Here is a 20,798-nt window from a genome sequence, read left to right as displayed (position 1 = left end):
TGAAAATTTTGAGGACAAAATTTTTTTTAAGAGGTAGGATGTAAAACCTTTAATTTTGTAAGGACATTATAATTATTGACAACTTATGCATCTCCAAAAAATAGCTCAACCTCAAAGACCAACTATTTGATGAGAAAAAAACCTGAACACCTATGATGTGAAGATTATGGTCTCTTCAACCTTTAATTTTCATATATGAAAAAAAATGCCATGAAGCTCAAACATCATGATGAGGATGAGAGTATGAGGGTGTGTTCGATTGTTTGTCCAAGATTGGATGGAACAACATAACATAACCAACAAAACACATGTTTTTCCTATTATGTAACAATTGTATTATGTCTATTAGTCAAGAAGTTGTGTTCCTTGTGTCTAGCATTTGATTTTTACACCCCTCGGCAGCTTGAACACATATTGCATAAGTTTTTAAAAAGAAATTATGAAACATAAAAAATCACATATATTGTTGAAGAAACATTTAGTGAATGCATATCTACCGATAGTAGCATAATTTTTCTTTAATATTTAGCAAGTTGGACGGTATTCCTTGGGAGATTCGAACTAAGACCTTTGAGACATAATAATCGATCTCATTCCTGAGTCGTTTACTTAATCAGGATATGCTTCACCTTCCCATATTGGTGTCACCTAATTTGGGGTCCCATGTCTAGGGGACACGACATGACATGAGGACATGCCATATGACATGCTTTGACATGAGTCCAACACCATTTATATCTTCTAAACAGTTATGATTAATATATATATATATATATATATATATATATATTCTTTTATGACGATTAACCCTTGTCAAGAACAAGGTCACTTAATGGGTCCGCTCAACCCTGAAGTAAACCCCGGGTGAGGTCACTGACACCCAGGCTCTTACCGAGCCGACCAGTTAAAGGAACTCACATCCGGTGAAAGTCAAACCAGGGACGAAGAGGTCAGCACCTTCTCCCCAAGCTCGCTACCACGAGCGACTCAGGCAGGTCTTAGATTTGTATACGTTAAAGCTATTAAAAAATATGTGTCCCCACGCTCAGATTTATATAAAAAGCTCATATTCATGTCTGGGATATTTATCATATATGCATCTATATCTATATTCATGTTATATAGGAGATGAGCTGTGACCATAAGCCACTTTTTTCTTTAGTTTCTCTATGGCTGATAATTAATGTTAATTGGTCGGGATGTTGCCTTTCACAATCATATAGAAAAGTCATTTTTAGATATTAATATATTTATTACTTTTCAATAATCTCTCGTTAAAAATCAATTTTAGATATTAAAAATGTTTTTATTGATTAAAATTTTTTATGTGTCTCCATGCCCCCATTTTTTAAAAAAAATAAATGAAGTTGCAAGTTGAATAAGGGGAAATCTCATAATAATTTAATTAAATTTGAGAAATAAAAACTCTGCATATTTAAAACCAAAAAGAAAAATATATAAAAATAAAATATGAAGAATAAATGAAAAAGATTAAATCAGGATATATACTGTGATGTATATATTAAAAATGTCATTTTTTATCAAGATTTATCGTTTTGAGATTTTACTATGACCAAATTGCAAGAAATTCTAAAATATTGCTAATGCCATTAATATCAACCAACTTGGCTACAGTTCTTTTGAGTTAATAACATCCTTTGTTTATGTAATTGAAAAAGCTTAGGCCCACAAGGAATGCAGATAGTATAAAACAGTGGGCAATGTCATCCATCAACCACAGCCACTAATCCTATCATCTTTTGTTCATGTAGGATTTATGAGGCAGACGTTAGTGGCTGTGGTTGGTGGATAACATTGCTAATGTCACCCACCATACAATCTGGCAGCAAAGGCTCTGCTAGTGGTAAGATGAGTATCACCAATATGAAAGGATGTCTCAAGTTTGAAACTCAAGGTTATGCATCTTATATCAAAAAAAGGGGGATCTAGAGGCTTTAATTATTCAGATGTTTTTTAGCAGCTATAAAAAGGGATTGAAAGCTTAATCTTAGATTACAAAAAAAAAAAAACTTGTTTTAAAAATTATATGAAACATGAAATGCATATTGTAGAGCAAAATTAAGGCAGAGTTGGTTCCTCTTAAGGGGAGGCATGGCCAGATGGCAGAACCCACAAGTCAAGTTCTCATAATGTTATAGCTGGCCCATAAGCTTTTGAATTGCGGATATAAGTGAGACCCTTGCACTCCAATGTGGGTGGGCCCACCAATTTTCAACCCCAGCCTGTCTGTCAATGGATCGAATCTGACTCACAGCGGACCCACACATCAATAATTCTGCAATGGTGAGAAATTAAGGTGGGCTTTTTTTTTATGATGAATAAACTTCGCCGAAGCAAGGAAAACCCCGGGTGAAGCCCTACGACCACCCTGCCTTACATGGTCTTAAGATCAATATGAGAACTAATATGCACACTCTCTAGCTGCTGCCTGTATGAGGGCTTTTGACCAATGTTGTCAGTATCGGTGTGCTTACGCCGATACATATCATATCGCCAGAAAATCGATACGATACTGACTTAAATCGGTTATTTTTAATAAATATAAAAATAATTTAATATTATTTTTAATATTATTTTAATGATTTTAACGTGTTAAGTTGTAATATTTTTTAATTATTTTTTGAACTTGAGTATTGGTATGGACCAATAGACATGAATCGTTGGCCAAACTATACAGGTAGGATTCCGATACTAACAACATTGCTTTTGACCAGTGCAGCACAGGAATGATTTTAAGTCAAAGAAATGGCTTAATGCATGCAAGGAAATAATTCTTACCATCAGTTTGCAGCAGCAATAAGCGTGGGCGTTGATGGAGAAGGTAAATGTCCTTGTGGGTAACACTTTGTTTCCTGGTTTTCGGCATCACAATTGTTATAAAATGCTAGAATATATAGCACTATTTATACAAACAGGGATGGTAGTGGATCGGGGCGGAGGCAGGGGACAAGGTCTCCACCCTCATCCCATCTCAAAATTCTGCCCTCCATTCTCGTTTTCATCCTTGCACGGGTTTTGATTTTAACCTTCATCCCCGCCTCCATTATGGTTTCATGTCCTCCATCCCCAATACAAACTGGACGAGGCAAGGCAGGACCCGTTTCTCCCATGTCTACTGCCATCCCTAAAGGTGTTTTAGTTATTTTACTAACAAGGATAGGGGGCGAAGGATAGCCTAAGTCTATCCCTCCTTCATCCCCGCACGGGTTTTGATTTTAACCTTCATCCCCGCCTTTATTCTTGTTTCATGTCCTCCATCCTCAGTCCAAATGGGGCGAAAGGGGGGTGAGGCCCCGTTTTCTCCCGATCCACTGCCATCCCTACCTATAAACTCAGAGCCCACTGATTGTTTGTGAGAAGTGGGCTTCCTATTTAAACAGGGGCTCCACTTGTCTGGTAAGAACCCTTACTTGTGTTGGAACGTTGCTGGTTCAAAACCCAATGGTATAGTTGTAAGGGTCGGACTAACTCCAGCTTGCCTTTCAAAAAAAAAAAAATGTTTCTCATTCATTTCCTCCTTATTTTTCATATTGGCTTCTGAATTACTTTCACCTTGCTAACTATTTGCTTCTCAACTGTTTATTTTTGCTTTATCATTGTATGTTATTTTTAGTTTTTCTGACACTTATACTCGCTTTCACGCGGTTTCATATTAGTTTCTATATCATTTCTTATTTCATTCCACTTCAGTCGTATATTTCTTTCTCTACGTTTCCTATCGCTTCTCACATGCTTACACAATGCTTCGTAATTAAATATTTTCGCATTTTAAGCTTAAAATCTACTTTTAGTAGTGGTTTCTTAGCTTTCGCTTCTTGTACGTGCTATCAATTCTGGTAGCTGTGGCTATCTATACTTAGTGTAAACGCAAATTTCAAGTAAAAAACATTTTGAATTAGTGCAAAGGAGATGCCTCATAAGCACTTCTGTTTAATAGACGTTTAGACCAATGTTGTCATTATCGGTATCGGCCAACAATTCAGGTGAATAAGAGCCGATAACGATACTCAAGTGAATCGTTTTGATTCTTCTGAATCTGCCAATAAATAATTAAAAAATACTGTGTCAATCAGGATGGAACATGTGTTAAAGTCATTAAAATGATTTAAAAAAATTTAATTTATTTATTAAAAATATATTAGTTAAAAGAGGTCGGTAGGCATAGGAAGACTTGGATGAAGATGATAAGAAAGGATATGAATGCTTTGAACTTCACCGAAGACATGGCATTGGATAGAAATGATTGGAGGAGAAGGATTCGTGTGAAAGACCCAGAATGATTTTCTTTGTTGGTTCATATCGCCGACCCCAATTGTTTTGGGATGAAGGCGTAGTTGTTGTTGTATTAAAAATAACCAATTCAAGGATGAAGCGTATTGATTTTACATTGAAACCATATGTATAGGCATCGATAAAGACAACGTTGGTTTAGACTATGGGCACGTTTGGAAGAGAGGTAAAACTCTCATACGAAAAGAAAGTTTTGCCTAATGAGAAGTTGTCTAAAAAGAAAGTTTTTCATTTGTTTGCTTAACATGAGAAAAACAAAGGTGGGAAAATATAGAAAAATAAGAGAGGAGGAGGATGGTGGTGGTGACAGTGTTGGTGGTAAGATAGGTGGTGAGGAGTGTAAAAATAAATTTTTTCTTATTATTGAACATTCATCCACATGAATGTTTTCTATAAAAAAATGTACTTTGACAAAAAAAAAAGTCTCAATAAAATAGTCTCTCAATTTGGAAAGGTCAAAAAATCACTATGTATTTTCCACTTTGCATCACCCTTCCTATATCTTTCTCTTTCAAAAGTGCCCTATATTAAAGCATAACATTGAGAAAAGCACAAAAGTACTGGTTAAACCCACTAATATTGGGGATGCAAAGGGTTTGGATATGGAACAGCTAAATACATGACGGAGTCGAATACCAAAAATTGCAAGACCTCCATCCTGGATCCGACCCATTTGTATCCCTAACCAATATTCACCTGGATCTAGACTCACTGAGGTCCAGCCGGGTCCGATCCGTTTGCAGTGCCCAGTATTAATTTGGCACAAAGCCCAAGGGAGGCGCCCAATAAAGTCCGTCTGATTTTCTCGATCGGACGATCCACGTGCAGTAGAAAGGTACATAGACAAGTACACGAGCTTTTGTTCCCGTGCAATCATGCTCGCTGTTGATGGCCCAGAAAACTAGACCCATGAAATGGACTATCCAGATTTCAGACACAGTGTGGGTCCGAATAAGGACAAAAGGTAACGACCACTCTGCCGGCCCATGTGCGTCCCTAGTCCCTTGCCATAATTTTACCATACGGTGAAAACCTAATAGATTGAAGATGAAGTAAAAAAAAATGTGTCACAGTGACACGATTTGTACACATAATGACACGCTTAGACGAATATATGGTGTTCAAATATGTTGCTTTATATTTTTCAATAATACTCTTAATAAATTATATGTGTCATAATATTCAATTTTTTTTTCTTATCATCTTTAGTGTTTTGTTTTCCCAAAATAATTCCAACACAAGTGTCCAACTTGAGTCAGTGTGTCGTGTCATACCCGTATCTCGATGAGTTGTCTTGTTTTTGTTCATTTTTTTTTTCACTGGAGCGGATCCTAATGGAAATAAATGGGTTCAAATATCCATCAACATCAGGGGGTAGGTCCAACCTGCCCGGCGAGAATGGGGGCAGCCCCACGTTCTGGTTCTTAGGGAAGGCGAAACCAAGAGGGTACCACCCTATTTTTGGTGCCATCAGATTATTTTACCTTTTTACCCTTTGTCTGCATTCTCAACACGGTCATGGGCTTAGAAGCTAAAGCCTCCACATTTTCAATGGGAGACAACTTAATTAGGCGAGGGGAAATTTTGTGAAATTATATTATAAAAAATATTTGATTTGAAAAAAAACATCAAAAAAATATATCAGCAAGACAAATAAAAATATAAACATAAAAAATGCTTCTATCATGTCGATATCGCAATAAAACATTATATTTTAGAAATAAATTTATTTTTGTTTTTCTTTATGAATAATCAAGCTGGGGTTAGGCCGACCCCCACCAGTTATGCAAGCTACCATTGTAAATTTATTTTTTGTGCTAACGAAGGTACGAAACAATTGAGCTGGAAGTCGTAGGTTCAAGACTCAATCTCACCAAACAGATGTGTTCGACATGGCTTGTTTGCAAAAGATCAAACCTTTAATCATGTTTTTTAATGTAAAAATATGGGTTTTTGAGTCATAAAATTTGATATATCTGTGGTGACAAATAAGAAGACCCGATTAAGACCCAGGTCCAGACCCGAAGGTCCGATTAATACCTTGACCCGGGTATAGTTTGTGAAATTTTATACCAGACCCGGACCTGACCTGAGTTCCAAGACCCGCTATTTTTCAATGTAAAAAATGATAAAAAAAATATTTTATCGGGTCTGGTTCATGTAATTCTTATAGTATTTGAGTATGATTTCTCTTATAATATACCTGACTAGACCCGGGTCCAGATCTGATATCATACTCAAAAATCTGGTCCAAGTCTGGTTCTACCTGGTATGAACCAAACCCGACCTGTTCACAACCCTAATCATAATCATATGATTCAAAACTCATTTTTTACTAAACAAACCTTGTATATAACATCTATAGGTGTGCTGAACAATTTTGAACCTTTATTAATATCAAATATTTTTACTTTAAGATATCTCACATATTTAGAAACTATCCCATCTATTTAGTGTTATGACCAATGTTGTCAGTATTGAAAATCGATACGCTTCACCCCTGAATTAGATTTTTTTAATAAATGTAAAAAATATCTAAATTTATTTTTAATATTATTTTATTGGATTTATCACGTATCACGTTCTGATTGATACGTAATATTTTTTTAATTATTCTTTGGCTGATTCAGAACGATTCACTTGAGTAGCAGTATCGGCCTATTCACCTGAATCGTTGGCCAAAAGATACAAGGCCGATCGATACTGACAACATTGGTTATGACAGCCTTTGAAAATCAAGATATTTTCAAAATATCAGTTATATTTGTGATATGGACCAAGTTTTTGGACCTTGATTTCATGTTCTGATTTAGGCCTCTAATAGGATTGTTTTGGGTCCAGATCTAAGTCTGACATGTAAGAGGGCCGTACTGGATTTCAAGTCGGATTGACGGGGTGAGTTCGAATAGGTGTACACCATGCTAATGTACCTTGGATGATCCGCATCTCCATCAAGAAGTTTATTGATCAGATCCAGATCTGGGTCCAACTCCAAGTCCAAGTCGTCCAACTAGGTATGGTTCCTTGTTGATATTGATGTGTAAGGTCTACTTCTATGCAAATCTCCTCCTGATAAGGGCCATGGGTTGGATCCTAATCTAGGTTAAAAAGGAATTGGATGATTTGGATCTCCCATTGACTCTACAATTGTCATAAATACTGGTATGAACATTTCTTTTGATGTACGGAAAATCTCACAACAAATGTTTTTTTTTAATGTCATATTAATATGGACATATATAAATTTAAAAATAAACATATTAAGAAATATAAAATACAGAAAAATTACAAAGTGTTAGTATCACGATAAAAAAACAAGATGTTTTTCAAAATATTATCAATATTTGCAACTATGGACTTGGACTAACGTATCAGCCCATTTCAACCACATTTGAGCTCAAATTGAGGCCAGGTCCAACTCCTAAGTTCTAACCATAGTCACAAATGTAGCCTATATTCTGGAATTATCATGTTTTTATTACATTATTTTAAGGGATTATATTTTACTAGAAATTCCATATTTGTAAAATATCACTTATTTTTAAAATATCATGTTTTGAGCAAATAATAACATGGCAAAAGTGTTTTGTGCCTAGTTTATACATTATTTTTCATTTTATTTTTATTTATATAAATAAATATACGTGATGTGTTTACATATACCTTCCTAAGATTTTATGAAGTCCTTAATTTTTACAAGATTTTTGCACATCAATATTTTGCCGGTACGTGAGGGCTTAAAAAGTTTCAGGTTCGTTTTTATTTGAAATTCGTGTTGATACGATTTTTAAAAAAAAAGTAATACAGTTTTCTAATAAATGTCAATACGGTTTTTAAAAGAATCAGTATGGGTTTAGAAGCGAGGGTTGTTTCTAAATGATTTTTGGTACTTTTTTACCTGCGAAAAGAATGATTTTTGTTTATCAATCACATATTATCTAAGTAAATTTATTTTTTAATAAATATTTATTTTTTTATGTTTTTTTAAAGGCAAGTTGGGATTACGCAAACCCCTACCAATTACACAACGATACCATTGGGATTTGAACTTGCAACGTCTCAACACAAGGTGACATGCACTAGCTGCTCCTACCGGTAGGGCTGGTAAATGAACCGAACGAACGACCAGGGTATGTTTGGGCTCGGCTCATTTGCTAGTGGATTGAGTTCATGGCTCCGCTCATGTTTGTGTTTAGCCAAGCGAGCTTGAGCTAGACGAACCAAACATGAGCTGGCTAGTGTAAAAGTATTTCATGTTATTTATACATAGTATATACATTTTTGTATATTATACTTGAAAACATATATAACTTTTTATAAATTATACTTAATAGTCCATATTATATATATATATATATATATATATATATCATTCATCCTTATATATATATATATTATACATTCTTCTTTTTTTATATTATACAAAATATATATTATTCATAAATATATATATTTTATCTATATGAGTACTATCGAGCCCAATCGAGCTGAACACCTTGTGTTCGGGCTAGACTCATTTAAGCTAAACGAGCTGCTCGTGACTCGGCTAGCCAACTATACAAACCGATCATGAACGAGTTCATGACAAGCCTAACCGAGCCAAGTCACTAGCTGCTCTGCTCATTTACCAACCCTACCTACCAAACGAGCCGAGCCCCATTGGTTGTTTATTTATTGTTAGGTGATGGAAGAATCTCCCCCACCCCCTACATTCCCTCTTTCATCAACCGCACATTGGCCGGCCTATAGTTGGTAAAAGCCTTTGAGTTTTCCTACACCTTGCAACATGAGACAACCACTGTGAGTTTCGAATTGTAGCATTCTCATGTTAGGTGACAAATCACGGTCGACCCTAACCAGAAATGCCGAGCTCTTGTGGTTAAGTATTCGAAAAATTCGACTGTGATACTTTTCGCAACTCACTAAAATCTTCTTCGCCACAACCAAAATCTGTTTGTTTTTTATTTAACAAATGGCAGCACGTGGGCATCGAGAGCTTGATTTTCGGGTTCTCTTCGAGGTCAAACGTGGGTTTACTGAATCTGAATCCTCAGAAGGATATTTCAGTAATTTAACATCCGCTGTTAAAAAAATTCGGGGACAAAACCGGACCTACTGCAACCTCCTTGCAGACGGATGTTTGCGAGTGATGACGAAAACTCAGCGGATTAAGTTAATCGAAGGCCAGCGATTAAGAATTTCGATTTCTCAAAACCCCAGGAGTTAATTCAACGCATAATCCTAGATAATCCGGGGATTTCCAAACCCTGACTGTTTTTCTGTGCCTGCTTTTGTGTATTCCAATTTAGAGAAAGAGTAGCGTCGTCATTGTGTGTGTGTGTGTGTGTGTGTGAGAGAGAGAGATGAGAGAGAGGGAGGTCTTGATCTCTCTCAGGAAAAGTGAAGAAAGCGGAGATTGAGATCGGTTTAGTTCGTGTGTGTTTTTTTTGGTTCGGTTTTTGTGAAGGGTTGTTCCAGTTCGTGATTTTTGGAGGGTTGGAGAGAATGGAGAACGAGTGCGGACGCGTATTTTCTGGCTTTTGGGAGATTATTGAGTCTTGTTGAGGGATTAAACGGTGAGGAGAAGTTTTTTTTGTTCCGATAGTTTGTGATTTTTCTTCCACAGAGTGGATTTGCTTTGCTAACTTCTTCTGGAGGATCTTCCTTCCCGGAGAGTTTTTTCTGCCGCTTTCTTGGAATCTTGGATTTCATGGAATACGTTCTTCTGGAAAAATCGAGGCTTGATAATTTCTAGATATGCTGGAGGACGTCGACTTCTTACCGGGAAGCGCAAAGAGAAAGGAAGAGATGATCCAGTTAGCATTCGAGGTTCCCAGTAAAGCAGTGGATCTCGTGTGAAATGTCCAGATCTGTTGGATTTCTTAGTTCTTCGATCCTGGGATTTCCAAGAAAAACTGGAACTAATACTTCAGATGAAAATCTTCTCCGGAATCTGAATCGTCAGTTAGAAAGTTCGAATGTTTATTATTGAAAAGGAAGAATTCGAGGTTTAAGTTTTCCAATTTTGCTTCGTGGAGCTAAAAAAAGAAAAGAACTTAAAGCGATTCCTTGATTTTTGATAGAGAGTCCAATTTTTTCTCCGATTAATAGGAGAATTACTGAAAAAAACAGAAATTTCCGGTCGGGCGTCGATCTTCATTTGATTTGGACAAGCAAAGGTTTGGAACCTGCATTTTGTGAATTGGTTAGGCATTTTGCAGATTAGCAGTCGAAGATTTCGATATAGTCGGAAGCAATGAAGAAGCTGCTCTCTTTGAAGAAGAATTCATTCAATTCTAGGGGCGTCGGAGGATTCATGGTGGACAAGAGGGTGATTTCGTGGTCGAAATATCTGGTGTCGTCCGGTGGAGCGATCATGGAAGAAGGAGAGGAGAATTGGAGCGCAGATATGTCCCAGTTATTGGTGGGAAGCAGGTTTGCTTCGGGCGGGCATAGCAGGATCTACCATGGGATCTACAAGCAGAAGGAGGTCGCAGTGAAGATAGTGAGCGTGCCCGAGGAAGATGATGCATTGGCCGGTCTCGTCGAGAAGCAATTCAATTCGGAAGTTTCCCTCCTTTTTTGCCTCAATCATCCTAACATTATCTCAGTAAGCCTTTCTGTTAGATCAGAAAATATTTAAATTACAGAGATTGAACTGCTGTCTGTAACTGACACTTTTTGTGAACAAGTTTAGTCTTTTAGATGAAATATGCAATCCTGTTTCTTGGTTAATTACTTGTTTGTTTTTTTCACAAAACCTATGTTGCTATAATTTGTAAAACATCTACCTTTATGGAATTTACTAGTTTAGATTGATCATACACACAAGAAGACATGCATGCCAACGCTCATCTTTGTTCTTGATATATGGGTATTGAAATTTTGTTGCCAACATAGATTTTGCTGTGACAATCGAAACGTTGGTAGCTCTGGTAACACCATTTTTTCCCTACAGTTGTCGTTGTATTCAGTCTGAAAATTGTTTATATGTGGTCGAAAAAGAGTTGTTTCTCTTTATTTTATTGGAAAGTAAATTAGGGTGGTCAAAATGTTCATGTAATTGAGATCTAACTCCTTTGGAAAAGGAAATATTTTTCCTCTCTGATTTCACCATTCTAAAGTGATGGTTAAATGAAATTACTTTTCTTTCTCTGATTCTTTTATATTTTTGAGGTGGAAACTATGTCCCATGTTCAGTCATCCGATGTTATTGTTATGTACATGGTTGTTCCTTTGAATATGTTAAAGATTTAGCCTTTTTTTCTTTCTGCATTAGGCAGTGTCTGGTGCATACTTATCCTTAAAAGGTGAGATAAATTGGGATTTTCTGTTATACTCCATAATGCAATATCCTGATTTATCCCGCCTTGCTGGATAAGGGTGCATTATAGCTCCCCCTTAGGTAATACTGGGAGAAGTCTCTCTCACTTGTAATTTTGGATTAACAACACTACCAGAAGTTACTACTCTGAGATACCATTGATGGAATTCTGAATGTTCTGGTTTACCTGTTGTAGTTTGTTGCTGCTTGCAAGAGACCCCCTATATTCTGCATCATCACTGAATATATGTCAGGGGGTTCGTTGAAGAAGTTTCTGCATCAACAGGAACCTCATTCACTCCCCATGAAGCTGGTTCTTAAATTGGCCCTTGATATTGCTTGTGGAATGCACTATCTTCATTCTAGAGGCATACTTCATAGGGATCTAAAGTCAGAAAACCTGCTGCTTGGAGAAGCTATGTGTGTGAAGGTGGCAGATTTTGGTATCTCATGCTTAGAATCTCAGTGTGACGATGTTAAGGGTTTCATGGGAACTTACCGTTGGATGGCACCAGAAATGATCAAGGAAAGGGAACATACCAAAAAGGTTGATGTTTACAGCTTCGGAATCGTCCTCTGGGAGATTTTAACAGCGTTAATACCATTTCAAGATATGACACCTGAACAAGCTGCTTATGCAGTTTCCCAGAAGGTAAGGTTATAATCCACTTCTTATGAAGGTTGTATCTCGGCTTAACTTATTGGAAAATCTGTTGTTTGTAACTCTAGTTCTTTGCAAACAATGTGAATTTTGTAACTATTCTTGGTTATTTAATATACAACACACTCAAAGAAGCCTTATTTTTCATGGAAGTACAAAATTATAGCATTATTACTGCAGTCCATAAAAAAAAATAAAAAAGCAGCACTGTTATTGTAAGCTAAGATTTTGGTGTGTGCTTGAAGCATGAAGAGTTCATAGATTGCACATCGACCCTTCATTTGCCAAATCAAGGTCATTTCCTGAAGTTATAAACATTAATTTCTTCATTTCAACATTGACTGACTTAGTGTGTCCTTGGTTCCGCTTTTATTTCACCCTTACCTTGAATCTGAGCTGCAGTTGTCTACAACCAACTGGATTGTGACTATTTAATCTGATTCTTTTATTCTGACACCATATATCTTTTCTATTTCCACAAATATCATTTGCATTTTCACAACAATGATGTGGCATTTGTTTCAAGGAAAATGAAGACCAGGTTCTTCCTCATGTAGTGGATGCTACATTTCTTCTTCTTTTTTTATTCTCTTTTTTGGGATTTGGCCAATCCCTTATTCTTGGAACTCTTTAGCTTTTGAGCTGCATTTACATGTAACTCAATGCTAACTTTGACATCTAATCTTATTCAGATGCTTTTGCCATCCCATATCCTTTTCTTACATTCTTTCAGTCTCATATGCATGTTGTAGATTGTTATCCGTCTTTCTTCTACTACTATTGTTCCAGGCATCTTGTTGATGACTATTTCTCTGTACTTCTTTTGCAATATGTGAATGACTTTACTATTTCTTGGACCTCCATTTTGTTTCCTGGCTCATTCATGGCTTGCCCCTATTTGTATGGGGTGTTTCAGAATTCAGGCAAACAAGTTAACAGATTAAAATGGAAAGTGCACTATGTTTACCAAACCACAGTGATTAAGAAGTCCATGTGGATTTGTAAGCAATATCTCAATATGCTTCTTTATCTGTAGAAGGTAAGGTCATATTACACCAGTTATTATTATGACACGGTGCATTCCTGCATTTTTAAAGCATTCTATTATATAGATACTAATATTATTATTTCTATATATCTCTTCTGCATGTGCTATAGCCTTGCATGGATAAGGCTCTTCAGCCTTCTGTCTATACGGTTTCATATACTGACTGCTTCTTGCTTATCTTTAAAGCAAGATACTTTGCATTCAACTTGTGTTTTTTAGGAAGTGCACTTCTCATTGCATCTTGGCGCTTCATTAATAAAAAGAAGCAAAAGTTATAGTATTGTGAAGATTTGTAGTAGTCAACATTGTAAAACCATAGCATCATAGGTTGATACAGTTTGATATGCCCGCTTGTATTGGGAAAATGGGTGAACTATACTGTACCAAACTATATCGTACGGTACAATACTGTATCATATTATATTGTAAGAAGAAGCAAAAGTTATAGTATTGTGAAGAGTTGTAGTAGTCAACATTGTAAAACCATGGCATCATAGGTTGATACAGTTTAATATGCCCGCTTGTGCTGGGAAATTGGGTGTACTGTACTGTACCAAACTATATTGTATGGTACAATACTGTATCATATTGTATTGTACAATATGCGCTGTATTTCATTATCCAAAAAATTTCATACAATTTTAGTATTTTTTTTTTCACTTTGAGTGAGACTTGTTTGAATGAATAAAACTTTCTAGATGACCTACTATCCTATTGATAGACCAGGAAAAAGAAAAAGAAAAAGAAAATAGATGACTATTCTTCTAGCTTATTATCTAGAATATGTAGGGCCGAGCATAAATTTGGAAAATGAGAAGGAAGATATGATTCTAGGAAAAATGGCACCTTTTTTTTGTCTGTTGTGGTTGGTGGAAGTGATTAATAGGAGACGTTGCATAACTCATTTTGTTTTTTAGATGTAGTGCTTAACACTTATTAAAACTCTTATTATATCTTGAAGTTGAGATTGATGGTTGCTACATTATTTGCAATTTTCATGGTGTGACTTATTGCTGCAGTTAATGATTTTCATTTTTCAATGGCCTAATTTAGACATTTCAATACACTAACATTTATGGCTGTTTTTATTATAAATGTCATTTATTATTTTCTATATAAACATATTCATTGATGTTTTCTTTATTTCATAATTTAATGTACTTTAAATTATCACTCTGATGAGTTTTCCTCTTTGTGATCATTTGATAATTTTTTTAATTTTAAAATTTTATTTGTTTTTTTTATATTTACACGGAGAAACCACCCCTAGGATCAGAGACCTAGTTGCGCTGGCTTTGCCTGATGTACTTATGGTCGCTGTCCTGGCAGCGTAAAACTCCGTGGGCTTACCCCTTGCCCCCAGGGAATCACCACGCTTCGGCTTGCACAAGGGGTGATGCCCATGGAATTTGAACCTAGACCACCTGCAAATATATATATATATATATATATATAGAGAGAGAGAGAGAGAGAGAGAGAGATTAAATTCCTTTTTGTGTATATCATGATACAGCATGATGTTGTATGATAAATATATATCTTAGAGGGGTGAAGTTGAAAAGCATCTTTGGAGCTCCCCAGCATGTGTGTAAATCCCTATCAAGAGAGAATGGCCTATTCATTCTCTCATTCATTTATTTACGTCAGTAATTCCACAGCTTTCTTCCCCAAACTCTTTGTCAATGCAGATTGCCAGACACCGCTAAGGGTAAGTTATTTATCTAGGGCATGACATTTCAAAAAACATCTTAAATGAACCAAGAGATTTTCAGAAAAGTGGTATCACATATCAATGTAATTGCACTGCCATAGTATTCCAAAAACTTCTTTGTGCAAAATTAAATGAATAAGCTTTTCCTTTTCAGTCACCAGAAGCTGCAATATTTTACAGGACACATGCATAGGCATGTTCACCTGCATTCATGAAGATGTGTACATGCACATGTTTTGTGTTGCACTCATGGACACCCAACACACACACATGCATGCTTTCAGAGAAGATAAGAATGTCTCCTCTTTACTGGTCTCTGATGTCTTCTATGTTCAAGATTTTAACTTTTAATGAGTTCTGAAATTATTGCAGAATGCTAGGCCACCTATACCTGCCACTTGTCCTGCAGCAGTTGCTAGCCTCATGAACCATTGTTGGGCGAGCAACCCTGATAAACGTCCACACTTTGATGAAATTGTTTCAATCCTTGAACATTACACTGAAAGTCTCGAACAAGATCCATCATTTTTATCCTGCAAGCCCTCCGATGATAACAAAGTTTTTAGATGCTTCCCGAGGCTCATGGTGTCACGAAGTGCCACATCTTTGCAAGCTTAACATCCTTCAACTGGAAGTACCAGAAACTTGTTCACTATTCCAGCATTTGTTGGTAATGTCTTCTTTTGTTGGTGGAAACTATTGCATGAACTATCAGAATATTCAACCTTGATGTGTGTCACCTGTGTTTAGGAGTCGAGTAATGGAGGTGTCTTACATTATGAAGAAAGACTGCAAGATTAACACCTTCAGTATCTGAAAGTGATGCAGTCCCTGAAAGACTTGTATTCTGTGCTTGTTATGTAAGTTTCTCTTATTCATCTTTTAGATCAGAAATGGACCATTGAGGTGCATAACTCTTTAATAACAATTTCAGGATTTCTGCTGGCTGCCTGCTATTTCTTTTCTCCTTTTTTTTAAATGTAGGCACAAAAGGGTAAAAATTGTAAGAGTTGGGTTTTGCTTTCATTTCTTATCAAGTGTATATGTATCATCTATGAAGAAAATTTTCTTTTTTTTATTTTTGTGGATATTATGCATTATGGGAATTGGTGATGTTCGTATGTTTTTGTGTGGCGCATCTCCCAATTGATTTTAAGCATTGAAACCATATACCACTTGCTTCTCCCTGGAACTGCTTTATCAAAATCATTTTCATATCCATATGCACTCATAGAATGTGAAGGATCATGTGGACTAAAAACTGGTCAGGGAATTCGTGCTCTATTAAGTGTTGAGTGTTTTTAGTATTTTAGAAGCTGCTGCATTAGTAGTTTAGTACTACAAAGTGTTAGTTGTGAATCTCACCCTATATTTTGTTAACATAGTTGGAAAGTTACTTGAGTATACATGTAATAATAATCTAGTTGGAAAGTTGTTAACATGTTGCTTTTGATGAATTGCGAATATATCACCCTCCTAAAGGTATTTATGTGGAATGGAGTTGTAGTTGCGCCAAATCTAAGATCATGTTGCTCATGAGCCATTCTTTGCAGAAGAAAAATTGAAGAGATAAGTTAATCCATTTCAATCCTGAAAATGAAAATGAAGATATTGAATGTATTGTTCCAGCTAGCCATGGTGATCTTTTAAACAATTTTATGGCATGCAAGTTGATATTGATCAAATGTCTCTATTAGAAAGAGAAAATACTGAAGTATTGCAACTAATATGCTAATTTACAGCCAAGTGCAGTTGAAAGTGATTAAGAGAATGCTGCTTCATCCAAAACCAATCAACCAGATCAACTAATCATTAATGTTTATTCTAGAAGACCAAAATTGGCTGGTCAAGTTCATTTCAGATTAATAATGCCCATAGTTAAAGAGGTTTGCTAGAGAAAACCATCCTATTGACAGATTTTTTTTCTTGTCAAGCTCTCAGGCAGGAATTTTTAAAATTCTCTCATGAACTTGCTAAAGTTAGGGTGCCAATACACGTCAAGAAGTTTGAAAGATTAAAGGTGAGTTAAGCCAATAAGTGAGGAATTGAGGTTATTAATGCTAAGCAGATATGAAATACAAAACTGTTGTTTGGAAGCGAGTGTAACCAAATGATTGAAAGGGTTAGAGCTCGTTTGGTAGCAAAAGGTTTGAGCAACAGTATGGTATGAATGCTGAAGAAACTTCTAGAAAGATAGTTAAAATTGTTATGCAAGTTCTTTTGTCTTTAGCACTAAACTAGCTGCTCATGGCTTGCCTGCTTGCTATACGAACCAATCGCAAACGAGTTCATGACGAGCCGAGTGACGAGCTGCTTGGTTCGTTTACCAGCCCTATGTGCAATCCATTAGTGGAATACTCTCTCTCTCTCTCTCTCTCTCTCTCTCTCTCTCTCTCTCTCTCTCTCTCTCTCTCTCTCTCTCTCTCTCTCTCTCCTGGGATTTTTTTGTGGAGTAGGCTGCTTTCTAATTGAGCTTGAGGAGTCGTTATGGGTAGTTGGAGCTTACCTGATCCAACTCGAGGGATTATTTAGAAGGTCAATCTAGCCGGTATGGACTTGAGTATGGTATTATCGGGCTGGGTTTGGATAATGACCCAATCCATCTAGGACTTCTTTATTTGAGGGTTCTCTAGCTTCATATGTGGAGTTGCATAATAGATGGTTCTTTGCATGGTAGAGGATCCAAACCGGTCCGGACCCATATGAAAAAGACAATGTCGAGATCTATCCTTCTCGTAGAAAACTTTGAAGTGTTGGCGTTATTCTTTGGGGGTCTACATACATTTCTTAAGTCAACATCGAGATCTAGTAACATGTTTTACCTTATTTAATCGTATAGTTTATGTTTAAATCTAGGGGTGTCAACGGGTCAGCTTTACCCAGACCCGACCCAAACCAAACCCTATAGGGTCTAGGTATGGTGAAAAATAAGAAGACTCGGGTCTGGACCTGAAGGTCCATTTAATACATGAACCTGGGTATAGTTTGTGAAATTTTATACCAAACCTCGACCCGAGTTTTGATTAAGCAATTTTTCAATGTAAAAATGATAAAAAATATTCACTATAAGGATGAGAATAGAGTCGATTGTTCTTGCCACTATTGCTCTATTTCTCGTCACTATTTGTTATAACGGTGATATTTCTCGTCGATATGTTGTCGACAAAAAATAGCCTCTTTTGATCAATAACGACAACATTTATACGTCGTTAAAGGATGAATCAATATCAGCAAAGAATCTCGCCTGAACTGGGAACACTAATATCGACGACGTATTTTATAACGACAAGATACCCTATAATGGCGAGATCTCTGACTCGTTGTTATAGGCTATCTATAGGTTATAACATTGTTTCTCGCCATTATAGCCTATAACTGCCAGCACTAACTCGTCGTTGTAGGCTATAATAGAGATAATTACTCACTGTTATAGGCTGACTATAATGGTGAGACAGAGATTTCACCTATAGCGGCGAGATAAAAATGTCATTGTTATAGGCTATAAACTTGCAAATTTAAAACTAAAAATTAGTTTTAAAAAAAAAATATGCATTCAAAAACTTGCAATTGAAACATATATTGAACAAAAACTTCATATACACTTCAAACATACATCCTCGGACATTCAACTTTAAACATATATCCTTAAACGTTCACATCAAACATACATTTAGCAAAAACTTCAAATACACTTTAAAAAACATACATACATTCTCAAACATTCACTTCAAACATACATTCAACAAAAACTTTAAATATACTTCAAAAATATAAACCCCATACATCATTTTCAAGCCTGCAACAAATGTACTTCAAATACAAATTCCCCTACATCCTCTTCAAGTCTGCAACAAACACACTTCTAATGCAAACCTACTACATCCTCTTCAAGCCTGCAACAAATACACTTTAAATACAAACTCACTACATCATCAAACATTCACTTCAAACATACATCCTTAAACATTCACTTCAAAAATACATTCAACAAAAACTTTAAATATACTTCAAAAAACATACATACATTTTAAAAATATAAACTCACTACATCCTTTCCAAGCCTGCAACAAATATATATACTTCTAATATTCACATAAATCAGCTTGCAAACAACAAATTAAGAATCTATTAGATCAAACATATTTAGCACTATACTATATGAAAAAAAATTAACTTAGGAAATAAAAAAACTTACTCTCGTATGATACTTTTGGAGGTACGAAGATGATCCACTAGTTTATAGAACACACTCACTATCGATTCTTGTCTATCTATTTCATTCTACAAATAATAAATTAAAAATCTATTGGATCAAATATATTTAGCACTATACTATTTAAAAAAATAAACATAAAGAATAAGAAACTTACCCTCGTATGAGACTTCTAAAGGTATGAAGACGTACCAGGCTTAATAGTTACTGAAGCCTTTTACTGCTTGATTTGCTTCTGATGCATGAAAGACAGTTTGTTTGTGGTAATGATATTTGAATTCTGTTGCAACCTTTATCTTTCATAAAATTATGCATCAGAATATTTATCAATCATCCTCTAAATCATCTCGGTGTAACAACATGGGATCTTCGTCGATGGTCTGTGAAAGTAATGAATCAACCCCTCTGTAATTGTTCTCTTGATACACATTGTTGTCATGTTCTTCGTTTCGTTCAAATGAATATGATAGAATCTCATACACATTTCTTGGTATTATCTTCTACGTTATATGCATTTCGCTTTTTGTGGGATCTCTAATATAAAATACTTGAATAGCTTGAGAGGCTAAAATAAAGAATTTCTCTTGGTATGCTGGGTAAAACATATTGACACATATAAAGTATTCGTCCTTATGTATGTGCCTATTATCAAACTAATTACATCTAAACCTATACACCCAATTTCATCCTATATATTTAAATTCGATAATATCTTTTAGAACATTGTAATAGTCTATAGCAAGCTCCTCTACATTGTCTTCACACGTAACCAGTACCCCACAGTTTAGAGAACTACGGTCTTCACTGTGAAACTATATATGAAACCTGATTTCATTCATATCACAAGTTTGATATGACTGTGATTCACGCTCAGGTCCTCTTATGAGAATTCATAATTCTAGATAAACATCCTCGTGAATATGTAGAAACCAATTTGTGAACTTCTGATCATGTCGTATTATAGATTTCTGAACATTGTTGCACAAGTTGTGGATTATGCCTGTGTTTTCTTAGATACGGCTTATATTCAACGTAGTTGTCCAGTACATACCGATGCACTCTCACATATTCCAAATTTGAAAGTATAAGTGCTAGACCATATTTGACTTTCACGCAAATGTCATGTGAGAATTCAGATAAACTGAGTGTCCTTGCCGTGTTGGGCCTATCATATTGTTGATCTTGATAGTTAAATCTAGTATCAATACCGCTAAGATACATTGAGCAAAAGGTCGTATATTATGTTGAAATATATGCCTCAACAATGGAAGCTTCTGCTCGTGCTTTGTTCCCCATAGTTTACTTTAATCTACCAAAGAATCTCTTGATCAGATATATCCAACGATATTGTATTGGTCCAGCAAGTTTGGCCTCATGTGGTAAATGAATGGCTAGATGCACCATGATGGTAAAAAATGTGGGTGAAAATATCTTCTCCAAAGTACATAAGATTACTGAAATATTTTCTTCATCATTAAAGCATCTATTCTCAACGTCTTTGCATACAACAGTTTGAACATATCGCTGAGA

At 35.8% G+C, this 20,798-nt stretch overlaps 1 protein-coding gene across 3 annotated transcripts; it reads left to right on the top strand.

Annotated features, from left to right (window-relative positions):
• Positions 1–9,489: 9,489 nt before the first annotated feature.
• LOC149836852 (serine/threonine/tyrosine-protein kinase HT1-like) lies at positions 9,490–15,983 on the top strand. Of its 3 annotated transcripts, none has more exons than XR_016432066.1 (4): positions 9,490–10,921; positions 11,832–12,287; positions 15,428–15,725; positions 15,806–15,983. XR_016432066.1 is itself a non-coding variant. In XM_090007151.1 (4 exons), exons 2-4 carry the CDS (start codon positions 10,568–10,570, stop codon positions 15,671–15,673), a joined length of 1,056 nt encoding a protein of 351 aa, XP_089863277.1. In that variant the 5' UTR covers positions 9,490–9,887; positions 10,533–10,567; the 3' UTR covers positions 15,674–15,983. The 3 variants fall into 3 exon arrangements, 2 of the variants coding, with proteins under 2 accessions (XP_089863277.1, XP_089863276.1); XM_090007151.1 differs by having other exon boundaries at positions 9,490–9,887; positions 10,533–10,921; positions 15,428–15,983; XM_090007150.1 differs by having other exon boundaries at positions 15,428–15,983.
• The last annotated feature ends 4,815 nt before the right edge of the window (positions 15,984–20,798 follow it).

The sequence above is a fragment of the Nuphar pumila genome, chromosome 5 (assembly GCF_984573655.1).
Source record: "Nuphar pumila chromosome 5, dmNupPumi1.hap1.1, whole genome shotgun sequence".
Lineage (NCBI taxonomy): Eukaryota > Viridiplantae > Streptophyta > Magnoliopsida > Nymphaeales > Nymphaeaceae > Nuphar > Nuphar pumila.
This window is presented reverse-complemented; position numbering and strand designations above follow the sequence as displayed.